The sequence below is a fragment of the Entelurus aequoreus genome, linkage group LG10 (assembly GCF_033978785.1).
Source record: "Entelurus aequoreus isolate RoL-2023_Sb linkage group LG10, RoL_Eaeq_v1.1, whole genome shotgun sequence".
NCBI classification, from domain to species: Eukaryota; Metazoa; Chordata; class Actinopteri; order Syngnathiformes; family Syngnathidae; genus Entelurus; species Entelurus aequoreus.
The window spans coordinates 44,653,431-44,667,483 of record NC_084740.1 but is presented as its reverse complement, the minus strand read 5'-3'; the positions used below and the strand labels follow the sequence as shown (position 1 = coordinate 44,667,483).

Here is a 14,053-nt window from a genome sequence, read left to right as displayed (position 1 = left end):
CTCCTCTGAAGGTGGTCTATGCCGGGGACAGGTGGTGATGATGTGGTCGGCAGTCTGCTCAGGCTCCCCGCACTCACACGCTGCACTGTCTGTTAGGCCCCACTTCTTCATGGACGCTTTGAAGCAACCAACCCCTGTGCGAAGGCGGTTCAGGAGGGTCCATTGCCGGCGAGGTAGATCTTCTCCCTCCACGCCACCTCCAGGATCCTGGATGTAATGGTGTAGGCGTGTCTGTCCTGCTGACTCCCACTCCTGCTTCCATTCCGCTGCCAGCCAGGCTTTGGTTGTCAGATCCTCCGGGATGGAAATAAGCATCTCTTGTGCGGGCTGATTGTATGGGTGGCGGGACTTGAGTCTGCTTGGAGGTGTTGCCATGGTGGTGGTTTCATGGAGGAGGTGCCAGCTGTGTTCCTGGGCTTTCCTTGCCAGGGCGAGGGTAGCGGCCTCTCGCCGTAGGCCGGCTGGCGCTATCCCTGCTAGGACTGGCAGGTAGAACACGGGGGTGGGTTTCAGGCAGCCACTTATGATCCGGAGGGCATTGTTGATGGCCGTATCGACCTTCTTGGCATGTGGGCTTCTACACCAGGTTGGGGCACAGTACTCAGCTGCAGAGAATACGAGGGCTTGTGTAGAGATACGTAGTACCTTGGCCGAGGCCCCCCAGGTTGTACCAGCTAGGCGCCGGATGAGTGAGTCCCTTGCTGTTACTTTAGCCCTCACTTCATCCAAATGTTGTTTGTAGGACAGTGTCCTGTCCAAGCGTACGCCCAGGTACTTTGGGGCCTACTGGAACTCCAGGGGTTTGTTGTCCACTAAGATCTCCAGCTCCCTTCTTGCTTCCCTGTTGCAGAGGTGGAATGCTGCTGATATAGTCTTTCCCTTACTGAGCTGCAGTCGCCAGCTTCGAAGCTGGACCATAGGTAAGGAGACAAGATGGCTCTTGTTCGTAGTTTGAAGTTGTTCCTGCTTGGCAACAACCTTCATCTAACCTCAGACCCTCATGGACTATTTAGTCAAACCAAGACCTGTATCGAGACCAATTGGTGTCCAAAAGTCAGCCAAGACTCACCAATTTTCACCTCGTCATCCGTCTCTGCGTCACCCAGGCACTCAAACTGGAACTCCTGCAGGGACTGGGAGAACTTCTGGATGGCAGCAGAAAGACCTGGACATGAGAAGGAGAGTATGAGCGTGAGGAACGTCAGGTCTAACTTTGTAGACAGGTAAGAATCCCTCAGGCAAGTGGAACTTTCCATTAATCAGTGCTCATAAAGACCTGGTGAGAAGAAGCTCTCATTAAATATGCACCTGTGCAAAGTGAGTCAAAATCACAGTGATGGATTATGAAGGAGTTCAGTGTGAGACCTTCAGAGAGGAGCAGTCTCAGTGTGAGACCTTCAGAGAGGAGCAGTCTCAGTGTGAGACCTTCAGAGAGGAGCGGTCTCAGTGTGAGACCTTCAGAGAGGAGCGGTCTCAGTGTGAGACCTTCAGAGAGGAGCAGTCTCAGTGTGAGACATCAGCTTTTATTTCAAGACTTCAGATGACGGCGAACACCTCAACATGGTGTGAAGGTTTAAGATGAGTTGAAGAGCAGGAGCATTGTGACGGAACACCATGTTCATCATCACTGACATCACTGAGTACATACTCCAATAAGTCAATCAATCAATCAATTATAGTTTATTTATACAGCCTTTGATCACAAGTGTCTCAAAGGGCTGCACAAGCCACAATGACATCCTGGACTTCAGATCACACACCAGGGGAAGAAAAAACTCAACCCAATGGAACAATGAGAAACCATGGAGGGCACCACAGATGTGGCAGGGAATACATCAAGTACACTTAGCTACAGTACACTGAATACATACTACAATAATTACACTTAGCTACAGTACACTGAATACATACTTCAATAAGTACACTTAGCTACAGTACATTGAATAAATAAACATCAAGAAGACAATAGTAGCAAACAAGATGGAAACAATGGTGTCAGTTAGAGGTGGAGACAATGACAATCATCAGCAGATCAAGTGTGTGTTTGTTTCTGAGGTCTGTGTCCATGCCAAAAAGATGATCCATTAATAAAGAGCCTGGGAGCACATTTAGGCCCTCAGTTGAGCTATTGATCTCCAGTCTGCAGCTGCACAAAGTGGAGGGCGTGGAAGTGGAGGTAATGCATCTTCTGGAAACGTAGCTCTTAGCGACACTCACACTGCAACATTTTCAAGGATAAGGCAGAGTCCTCACGGAGGCTTTCAATCTGAGGTCCCTCAGAGGGCTGTATGTCAGGTACCGGTGCTGGAAACATGTTCCCCGACTAGGTTCTGATTCAGCAAGTCATCTAAGAACAAGCCTTGCTCTTGGGAAGTTGTTTCTGCGGTTTGTACGCACAATGATGGCACTTTGAGTCAGACCAGGTCTTCCATGATTGTTCAGACAGTCCGGAGGTGATCCAGACAGTCCTGAGGTGATCCAGACAGTCCTGATGTGATCCACCATGAATGTGGCGTGAATGAATGATGGGTTCTCAGTAGGGCTATGAATCTTTGATTTGATTAGATTCCATTCTCTGGGGTAACGATTAGATTCACAATCCATTTAAAACAATTCATAATCAGTACTTTTTTAATGACATTGGGGGCCAGTTTTATGATCAACTACATTACTCCACAAAATAGACAAACGGTTTTGATAAATCATTGTATTACTTACTTATCTGCATCAAAAATATGATTTGCCTGGCTGGAGAGGACAGAATATACAGATATATATTTTTCTAAGGTGTTTCTTTGAATTGATTAAGAATTGTTACAATTAAGAATCGCGATTCATGCGAAAATCTTTTTTTTTTGACACCCTGAGTTCACAGTTGTCACTCTTTGAGTGTGTAGAAACAAATCTAATCAATTATTATTTGTAATATTTGTATTTTGTGTAGTATTTGTAATTTTTTTTTTTTTTCCTGCTTGTTTTTCTTTTGTTTTATGGCTGTAGTCAGAAGAAAAACAGTGATATGGATGGGTCAAATGACTATTATTAGGATCCCAGCTGAGAGAGGGTGACAATCAAGCCTCGACAATGACACCTGTGGACAACAAAACGAAGTTGGAGTATCCAGGTAAAAGCCAAGCAAACATGGGAGAACATGCAAACTCTACATATTCCAACAGAGATTCCAACTCAGGTCTCCAGACTGTGAGGCTGGCATGCTAACCACCGTACCAGCAGCCAGCATGACTAGTTTCCATGGATGTGCATTTTGCATGGGTTGGATGAGCTAAAGTGTAGCGAGAGTGGAATGTGACAGCAAACACAATAGTTTGCACTCTGCAGGAAAATAAGAAATGAAGTGGAGAAGTCAGCTTGTCTTCATCTGGTGTGACAGGAGAGGGACTTTGATGAGAAGCAGCTGGTGAGGGTGAGGAGGTGTCATTAAGCATGTGAAGAGGAGCACGAAAGCAGCCTTGCAGAGAAGATATAAAATACTTATTAGAACATTTACAGCTCTTAAAATAGCAGCTTCTAATTTTATGACACTTGATCCCATCAAGTACTGTGCACCATTGGGAGCAACAAAAACTCATGTTCTCTCCAAATTTGGATATTTGCAATTCAATTTGCCAATTTGATATTTTACACATAAAAAAAGACATGTTCCTTTTAGACTGTCAGTCAACATGTTCTTGTCAAGATCTCCTGGAAAGAGCTGTGGGAGATGGAGGCATTCAGGGCGAGCTTTACCATCAGGGCTGCCTCCGATGTCCTGCCTTCTCCAAAAAAACCTTAGCCAGTGGTATGGTGAAGACCCCACATGCCCTCTATGTCCGAGTCCAGCAACACTGAAGCACATCCTGGTGGCACAACCAGGTTTTAGTGTCTTGCAGCAGTGCTGGAAAGTCGACGGACAAGTGTCAATGCCCTTCCTCCCCCGTCATTCCGTTGGCAAGCAACAACATTTGTCCGGGAGGGCGATGGTCAAGCCAGCCGCACCACCACAAGACCAGACACTGGACAGCTAGGCGGAGCATGGGACTGGAAACTGCTGGCAGACCTGGGCCAGAGGCTCTGCTTCCCAGTTGAGATCGCGTCCACCAACCTGCGGCCAGATCTTGTTTTTGTGGTCAGCCTCGCTCAGGCTCGTGTACATCATAGAGCTCACGGTGCACTGGGAGAGTGCAATGGAGGAGGCCTACGAGCGCAAGAAGCTGAGGTACACTGAGCTTGCAGCTGATGCGCAACAGCAAGGCTGGAAAGCGAGAGGCCAGCATCATTTATTGGACAGGCGTCAACCTGCAGTCCACACCGATCTCTTATGTGTGACTGGTCACACTTCTCATTACACCATGTACCCAATAAAATTGCCTCCAGGTCGGTAGGCACAACTAGAATCAACGCGTAGGTTAGAAGTGTACACTACTTTGTATTAGAAATGGCAACGGTGAAGGATGAATGTCTCACAACAAGATGATAGAGAAAAAGGAGGAGCTTATTGATTACAAAGGCGGACACGCGCACATGTTCGGGACTTACACAGATCCCAAATACACATTAGCAGGTACCACTAGGTAAAGAAAGGAAATATGTCTGCTAATAGGTGCCGTTTTGGGGTCCATAATAATACCGTGTGTTGAAGCACAATACGTCTGACTATGGTAGCTGTAATGCTCCCACAATCCATCAAGCGGTGCACCAAAGTCCTACTAAAACATTTTGAGCGCCTTGTGTGCACCTATGGCTTATGTGTGACTGCCATCTACTGGTCACACTTATCATTACCCTATGTACCAAATAAAATTGCTAGGGAGTCTGTAAGCACAACCAGAATTAATATGTACATTAGGCGCACCGGATCATAAGGCGCACTGTTGATTACTTGAGGAAATGAAAGGATTTTAGTCTGAAAAATGTGGTAGTTGCATCAACAGCGCCTCTACTGGTTGAGTGAGGTAGTGCACGTCATTATGCTGTAATTGCTGGAAAACCAATAACCAATCAATGCTAATCAATGATTAAATTGTTTCAAACAGCGCCTGACAAAGCACATTTAGAAAAGTAGACATGAATTGATGTTCTCCTCATTTAATAGTCAGTGTCTTCCTACACGCAGACACAAAAAAAGTCACTTCCTTTGTAGCACAGCCGCTCTGTTCCAGCCCTGCACAGGAAAACAAAACAACCTCCGACACGTCAGCGAGACGCTGCTGATTTGAGCCGAGGTGCTTTTCAGAGGCGAGCGCCATCCTGCACGCCCCCGCTTAATGGGGAGACGCCCCTCGGTGCACCAGCGGGGTGCACGGTGCCGCTTGGACTTGATCGGCAGGAATGAATCATGGGAGCTGTCTTCCACGTAAGACCTCTTCCACCTCATGCTGGCTTGGCCACACAGCAGGGGTCCCAACGCTAAACTCTTCCCACCACCTTCTAAAACCTTCTTACACTCCAGTGGGAACAAGCATCTTCACACCAGAACCTTTTTGTTCCTTAGCAGAACAGAGTGACTCCTCTTGTCAGTCTTGTACAATCTTTGTCTCTGTGGGTGGAGGCGGGCCTGCTAGCTTACGCAGGCATGATGCACCGACCGAGCATCGCAAGGCAACAAAAACCAGTAGGAAAGGAGAGGATTGCAAAAGTCGAGTGGGAATTTTTGGTCTTCAAAGTCAACAAGGATGAGGAAACTTTTACAAGAACTTTCACAACATACAAGACTTTACGCTACTAATGAAATAAAGTATGTAATATACTGCCTATGACAAATACCTGTACTTTTTTGTATGGACATGACACACAAACCATCGTTGGTAACATGAGGCAAGGCACATGTGAGTCAACACACACACACACACAGAGCACTTACAAGCAGAAACAGTGTGGAGACAGAAGAAGGACAATGTACACATTTTGGCTTCAGAACTAACCATAAACACAGAAGCCCTGCAAGGGCTAGTTTAAGACATAGCTAGCTTGCAGCTAACACCCCTCCAAAGTGTTTTAGATACTTCTAAATGACTAATCCTGACCTCCATGGCGACAAATAAAGTAAGTTTCTTACAAGTAGCATTATCACTGCAGGACGAGGAATAGCTACACATGCTTCACTACACACCGTAGGAGGATACAATAGAGGGGCGGGGTTCCCCTCCAAGGTTTCTCATTGTAGCCCATTGGGTTGAGATTTTTCTTGCCCTGATGTGGGATGTGAGCCGAGAATGTCGTTGTGGCTTGTGCAGCCCTTTGAGACACTCGTGATTTAGGGCTATATAAATAAACTTGGATTGATTGATGTACATGGTGTCAGTGTACTGTACCACTAATCCACACTACTAGTCATCAGCCCCAATTGGATCAACTACCTGAACTGTGTAATGTGCTGGACACACAAACCACACACTTCTAGAGGAAACTTTAGTTCCCGGAACCTCTAGCTCCCGGAACATTTGGGTCCCAAAACCTTTAGGTCCAGGAACCTTTAGTTTTTGGAGCTTTTAGTTCCTGGGACCTTTAGGTTCTGGAGCTTTTAGTTCTTGGGACCTTTAGGTTCTGGAACATTTACTCCTGGAACCTCTAGGTCCTGGAGCTTTTAGTTCATGTTCATGTTCCAACTTACAGAAAGACCCACTGAAGGTCTTGTAGACATGTTCCAACTGAGACGCTCTGTGGCGCCCAGAGTTAAAGACCATCAATGATTTACTTCTCACCTCTCCATGAACACCCAGACTGAAACTGGACCAACCAGGGAACACATCCAAAGAAAAGGGAGCAGGTTGCTGGACTGTCTTGTGTCCAGGTCAGTCTGTTTCCTTGTTGTTGTCACAAGTTTGCACAACAAAGATATTTTGTCTCATTAGGGCCCAATCTGTAGAAGTCTGCAGGGCCACACGGGACAACAGGAAGTGCACTTTATCAGCCTGTTTGAGGAATCTGGAGTATGTCCTCAGTGGACAATGATTCTTTGAAGTGACTAAGCAAAAAACCCTTCATGGAGGGAAAGAGATTGTTGACTCCTCACTTCGCTTTCTTCGACATTTATTTGTCCAGGAAAGTCTCTGGGATTAAAAATATATTTCCATGAGTCCTGCCACAAACAACCAACCACAGTGTGGCTGAAACTGGGACCTCGGTGGGCGCAAGTGTCTTGCCCAAAGACTGGATTCGTACCAGGAACCCTCCAGTTTCTAGAAGACCACCTGAGCTACGCCTCCTTACAGTGGAATTTGTAGAACTGAGGTCGTACAACTCAGAGGTGGACAAAAAATGTTTGGAGTTCAAACGGCGGTGGAGCGAGACCTCTAGGTCGGCCTGGTCCACAAGACCTCTAGGTCCGCGCGTGGTCCACAAGACCTCTAGGTCCGCGCGTGGTCCACAAGACCTCTAGGTCCGCGCGTGGTCCACAAGACCTCAGGTTGATTTTTGCAACACAAGTTCCAGAAGAAGGTGCATCCTCATGAGCAGCAAAGAACCAACTGTAGAACAACTACAATTGTTTGACATTTTACTGTCAGCTTACTTACACATGTAGTACTACACTGTGTGTGACTATGAAGTACTTTAAATATAAACATGATGTGAAAGTCACACATGTAGTACTGCAATTTGTGTGACTATTAAGTATTTAAAATATAAAGATGTGAAAGTTAAACCTGTAGTACTACACTTTGTGTGAAGTATTTTGAATATAAACATGATGTGAAAGTTACACATGTAGTACTTCACTGTGTGACTGAAGTACTTTAAAGATAAACATGATGTGAAAGTTACACTTGTAGTACTACACTTTGTGTGACTATGAAGTACAAACCCCGTTTCCATATGAGTTGGGGAATTGGGTTAGATGTAAAAATAAACGGAATACAATGATTTGCAAATCATTTTCAACCAATATTCAGTTGAATATGCTACAAAGACAACATATTTGATGTTCAAACTGATAAACATTTTTTTTTTTGCAAATAATCATTAACTTTAGAATTTGATGCCAGCAACACGTGACAAAGAAGTTGGGAAAGGTGGCAATAAAAACTGATAAAGTTGAGGAATGCTCATCAAACACTTATTTGGAACATCCCACAGGTGAACAGGCTAATTGGGAACAGGTGGGTGCCATGATTGGGTATAAAAGTAGATTCCATGAAATGCTCAGTCATTCACAAACAAGGATGGGGCGAGGGTCACCACTTTGTCAACAAATGCCTGAGCAAATTGTTGAACAGTTTAAGAACAACCTTTCTCAAGCAGCTATTGCAAGGAATTTAGGGATTTCACCATCTACGCTCCGTAATATCATCAAAGGGTTCAGAGAATCTGGAGAAATCACTGCACGTAAGCAGCTAAGCCCGTGACCTTCCATCCCTCAGGCTGTACTGCATCAACAAGCCACATCTGTGTGTAAGGGATATCACCACATGGGCTCATGAACACTCCAGGAACCCACTGTAAGTAACTACAGTTGGTCGCTACATCTGTAAGTGCAATTTAAAACTCTCCTATGCAAGGCGAAAACCGTTTATCAACAACACCCAGAAAGGCCGTCGGCTTCGCTGGGCCTGAGCTCATCTAAGATGGACTGATACAAAGTGGAAAAGTGTTCTGTGGTCTGACGAGTCCACATTTCAAATTGTTTTTGGAAATTGTGGATGTCGTGTCCTCCGGACCAAAGAGGAAAAGAACCATCCGGATTGTTATAGGGGTTATAGGCACCCCCATACCATCACACATGGTATGGGGGTGTATTAGTGCCCGAGACATGGGTAACTTACACATCTGTGAAGGCACCATTAATGCTGAAAGGTACATACAGCTTTTGGAGCAACATATGTTGCCATCCAAGCAACGTTACCATGGACGCCCCTGCTTATTTCAGCAAGACAATGCCAAGCCACGTGTTACATCAACGTGGCTTCATAGTAAAAGAGTGCGGGTACTAGACTGGCCTGCCTGTAGTCCAGACCTGTCTCCCATTGAAAATGTGTGGCGCATTATGAAGCCTAAAATAGCACAAGGGAGACCCCCGGACTGTTGAACAACTTAAGCTGTACATCAAGCAAGAATGGGAAAGAATTCCACCTGAGAAGCTTCAAAAATGTGTCTCCTCAGTTCCCAAACCTTTACTGAGTGTTGTTAAAAGGAAAGGCCATGTAACACAGTGGTGAACATGCCCTTTCCCAACTACTTTGGCACGTGTTGCAGCCATGAAACTCTAAGTTAATTATTATTTGCACACAAAAAAAAAAGTTTATGAGTTTGAACATCAAATATGTTGTCTTTGTAGCATATTCAACTGAATATGGCTTGAAAAGGATTTGCAAATCAGTGTATTCCGTTTATATTTACATCTAACACAATTTCCCAACTCATATGGAAACGATTTTTGTACTTTAAATATAAATATGATGTGAAAGTCACACATGTAGTACTAAGAAGTATATAGAACAGGGGTCACCAACCTTTTTGAAACCAAGGGCTACCTCTTGGGTACTGATTAATGCGAAGGGCTACCAGTTAGATACACACTTAAATAAATTGCCAGAAGTAGCCAATTTGCTCAATTTACCTTTAACTCTGTTATTATTAATAATTAATGATATTTATCTTTGTGGAAACAAAATCATTCTCACAATAAATATATATAGAAACAGATAAATATCAATATGCAACACTTTATTTTTATATTTTCTCTAAGTGCACATTTTTCAAATTGAACATTTTCAAATGATCACTTCTAAGACAGTCTTGTGAAATCACAATATCCCATTTTAACTAGCTAGCCACTAACATTTTTTAACAAATCATGAATTACTTTGCACCATGTTTGTACAAATAATAACTCATGTAAAATACAAAAGTAAACTCTCAAATTTTTAAATCATGTCACACTTTGAATAGGACACCAAATCTGTTATCTGTTTCTTTGTCAGTTAGTGGGAAGCCTGGCATTGCATGCTGTTAACTAGTGTGTTGTACTCTGGTGTGTAACTTGACACTGCAACTCTGAGTGAGTCTTGCAGATGTGCATCAGTGAGGCGTGTTCTGTGTTTGTTCTTGATGAAGTTCATGTCAGAAAAGGCTGATTCACAAAGATAAGATTTTTCCTCATTGTTTGCGGAACCTTCTTAATCTGTTGGACATATTTTCACAGCAATCTGGCCTTAAGCTTAATTATGATAAATGTAAAATGTTAAGGATCGGAAATCTAAAGGGAACGTCCTTTCGAATGGAATGCAAAGTGCCTGTTTTGTGGACAGATGGACCAGTTAACATACTTGGTGTTGTTGTCCCAGAAAATCTGGAAGATCTAGGCTCAGTAAATTATGATAATCGACTAAGAAAGCTGGACAAAATAATGCAATTATGGAAAGGGAAATCCCTAACCGTGTATGGTAAAATGTCTATTGCCAACTCGTTAATTATTCCTTAATTTATTTATTTGTTTTTGTCATTACCAGCTCCATCACAAAACTTTTTTAAGATTTATGCGCGGAGGGTCTTCGATTTTGTCTGGAACGGCAAACCAGAAAAGATTAAAAGAAAGGTTTTGTACAATGAGTATGAATATGGGGGCCTGAAACTTCTCAACCTTGAAGCTATGTGTCTGTCTTTAAAAGCATCAATTGTTCCAAAGATGTATTTAAACATTGAGTGGTACACAAATGTCCTGTTGGACAAAAAACATGTACTGTATCAAAAGAAATTGTATCCTTTTTTACAAGTGATCCCCTCCCAGAGAGTCTGCTGGGAAACATAAAGGAAACAATCCACTCATAGTGGTGTTTTCAATTTTATGTGCCAGAAAAAAGAGACGATATTTTGCAGCAGTTAATATGGATGAACTCTAATATTGTAATAGATGGAAAGCCTTTCTTTTGGAAAAATATGTTTGAAAGAGGAATCATTTTTGTCAATGACATTATCAATGAGAATGGTAAAATTATGAAGTATGATGAATTTAGAACTATGTATGGTGATGCTTGCTCAAGCTTTTCATTTTATCAACTAACTGGAGTAATTGGGAAAAGATGGAAACAAATAATTAATTATGGAACTACTAAATTATTAGTTTGTAAACCTCTAATAAGAAATTGTAGTTGGCAAAAAGGAACTAAAATAAATAGAAAAATATATTTTTTCTATTTAATAAAGAAATATTTGAAGGCTGCCTCATACAACACAAATGGAAAATGGGAGGACTTTTTTGACTGCCCGTTGCCATGGGATGCCATATTCAAACTAATCTATAAAACCACTATCGATGTGCAAAATCGTTATTTTCAAATTAAAATTATTTATAACTTCTTACCCACAGGGAAAATGTTAACATTATGGAATATGACAGAGTCAGATGATTGCCGATTTTGTTGTCAGGAGCCTGAATCCACCCTGCATTTGTTTTGGTATTGTCATATTGTGTCTTTGTTTTGGGTGGAAGTTGAAAAAATGTGTTTAAGGATTGGTTTGTTTATGAAGCTTAATGTGGTTTCTGTTATTTTAGGAGAGTTCATTGACAATCATGATTTAGTCAATTTAATTATAGTACTCTGTAAAATGTTTATTTTTAAGGCCAAAAACAGATATTCACTTAGTATTACTTTCTTTAAAACATTTATTCAGTATTTTCTAACTTTAGAAAGTTACATGGTTGAAAACGATAATGATGCCAAAAAACATTTAAAAAAAGATGAGAAGTCCTCAAAGGCTTATTTTGAAAGTATAATTATGTTTATAGATTATATGATATCTGTTGTTGTGTTCCCTAATTTGAGTGACCTGGACATAATCTGGACTGTACATAAATGCTTATTTTGAAAATGTAATTTTGTTTATAAATTATATGCAATCTGTTGTGTTCCCTAATTTTTTTCTGTGTACATGAATGAAGGTATGTGTTGCTGAGTCCGACTTGGACATTATCTGGACTGGGCCTGGTTTAAAAAACCCTTTAAAGAAATCTAATTTCACTGACAACCTGGTCTGTTGAAGATAAGGCCCTTTTTAAAAAAATAAAATAAAATAAGATAAATAATTAAAAAACATTTTCTTGGATAAAAAAGAAAGTAAAACAATATAAAAATAATTACATAAAAAATAATAGTTAATGAAAATGTTAGTGGACCAGCAGCCTATACAATCATGTGTGCTTCAGGGACTGTGTCCCTTGCAGATGTGTTGTCTATGTTGTGGGAACCAGAATATTGGTAGCAGAAAGGAATAACCCCTTTTGTGTGAGTGGGTGTGGAGGAGTGTGCATGGGGGAGGTTGTTTGGGTTGATGCACTGATTGAAAGTGTATCTTGTGTTTTTTCTATGTATATTTAATTTTTTAAAAATAAAAAATAAAAAATAATAAAAAATTTTATTTATTTTTATTTATTTTTTATTTATTTTTCTTTTTTTTTTTTTAGAACAGGCCCGCGGGCGACTCATCTGGTCCTTACGGGCGACCTGGTGCCCGCGGGCACCGCGTTGGTGACCCCTGATATACAGGTAGAAGATGTACTCACTCCCCAGCAGGTTAATGAGGATACTTCCATCTTTAATGTAGTACTACACTAGAAGTATATAGAAGATGTACTCACTCCCCAGCAGGTTAATGAGGATACTTCCATCTTTAATGTAGTACTACACTAGAAGTATATAGAAGATGTACTCACTCCCCAGCAGGTTAATGAGGATACTTCCATCTTTAATGTAGTACTACACTAGAAGTATATAGAAGATGTACTCACTCCCCAGCAGGTTAATGAGGATACTTCCATCTTTAATGTAGTACTACACTAGAAGTATATACAAGATGTACTTACTCCCCAGCAGGTTAATGAGGATACTTCCATCTTCATTGTAGTACTACACTAGAAGTATATACAAGGTGTACTTACTCCCCAGCAGGTTAATGAGGATACTTCCATCTTTAATGTAGTACTACACTAGAAGTATATACAAGGTGTACTTACTCCCCAGCAGGTTAATGAGGATACTTCCATCTTTAATGTAGTACTACACTAGAAGTATATACAAGGTGTACTTACTCCCCAGCAGGTTAATGAGGATACTTCCATCTTTAATGTAGTACTACACTAGAAGTATATACAAGATGTACTTACTCCCCAGCAGGTTAATTAGGATACTTCCATCTTTAATGTAGTACTACACTAGAAGTATATAGAAGATGTACTTACTCCCCAGCAGGTTAATGAGGATACTTCCATCTTTAATGTAGTACTACACTAGAAGTATATACAAGATGTACTTACTCCCCAGTAGGTTAATGAGGATACTTCCATCTTTAATGTAGTACTACACTAGAAGTATATAGAAGATGTACTTACTCCCCAGCAGGTTAATGAGGATACTTCCATCTTTAATGTAGTACTACGCTAGAAGTATATAGAAGATGTACTTACTCCCCAGCAGGTAAATGAGGATACTTCCATCTTTAATGTAGTACTACACTAGAAGTATATACAAGGTGTACTTACTCCCCAGCAGGTTAATGAGGATACTTCCATCTTTAATGTAGTACTACACTAGAAGTATATACAAGATGTACTTACTCCCCAGCAGGTTAATGAGGATACTTCCATCTTTAATGTAGTACTACAATAGAATATGTACTTACTCCCCAGCAGGTTAATGAGGATACTTCCATCTTTAATGTAGTACTACACTAGAAGTATATATAATATGTACTTACTCCCCAGCAGGTTAATGAGGATACTTCCATCTTTAATGTAGTACTACACTAGAAATATGTAGAAGATGTACTTACTCCCCAGCAGGTTAATGAGGATACTTCCATCTTTAATGTAGTACTACACTAGAAGTATATACAAGGTGTACTTACTCCCCAGCAGGTAAATGAGGATACTTCCATCTTTAATGTAGTACTACACTAGAAGTATATATAAGATGTACTTACTCCCCAGCAAGTTAATGAGGATACTTCCATCTTTAATGTAGTACTACACTAGAAGTATATAGAAGGTGTACTTACTCCCCAGCAGGTTAATGAGGATACTTCCATCTTTAATGTAGTACTACACTAGAAGTATATAGAAGAT

The 14,053-nt window shown here is 41.5% G+C and overlaps 1 protein-coding gene across 8 annotated transcripts in view; it reads right to left on the bottom strand.

Moving 5' to 3' along the window:
* The window catches only part of LOC133658679 (rho GTPase-activating protein 42), a 155,174-nt gene that overhangs the window by 139,062 nt on the left and 2,059 nt on the right, over nucleotides 1-14,053 (bottom strand). For all 8 annotated transcript variants that reach the window (XM_062060960.1, XM_062060965.1, XM_062060964.1 and 5 more), the window contains one exon: nucleotides 1,070-1,165. In XM_062060960.1, the coding sequence (XP_061916944.1) occupies nucleotides 1,070-1,165 (96 nt within the window). The remainder of the gene's footprint in view (nucleotides 1-1,069; nucleotides 1,166-14,053) is intronic.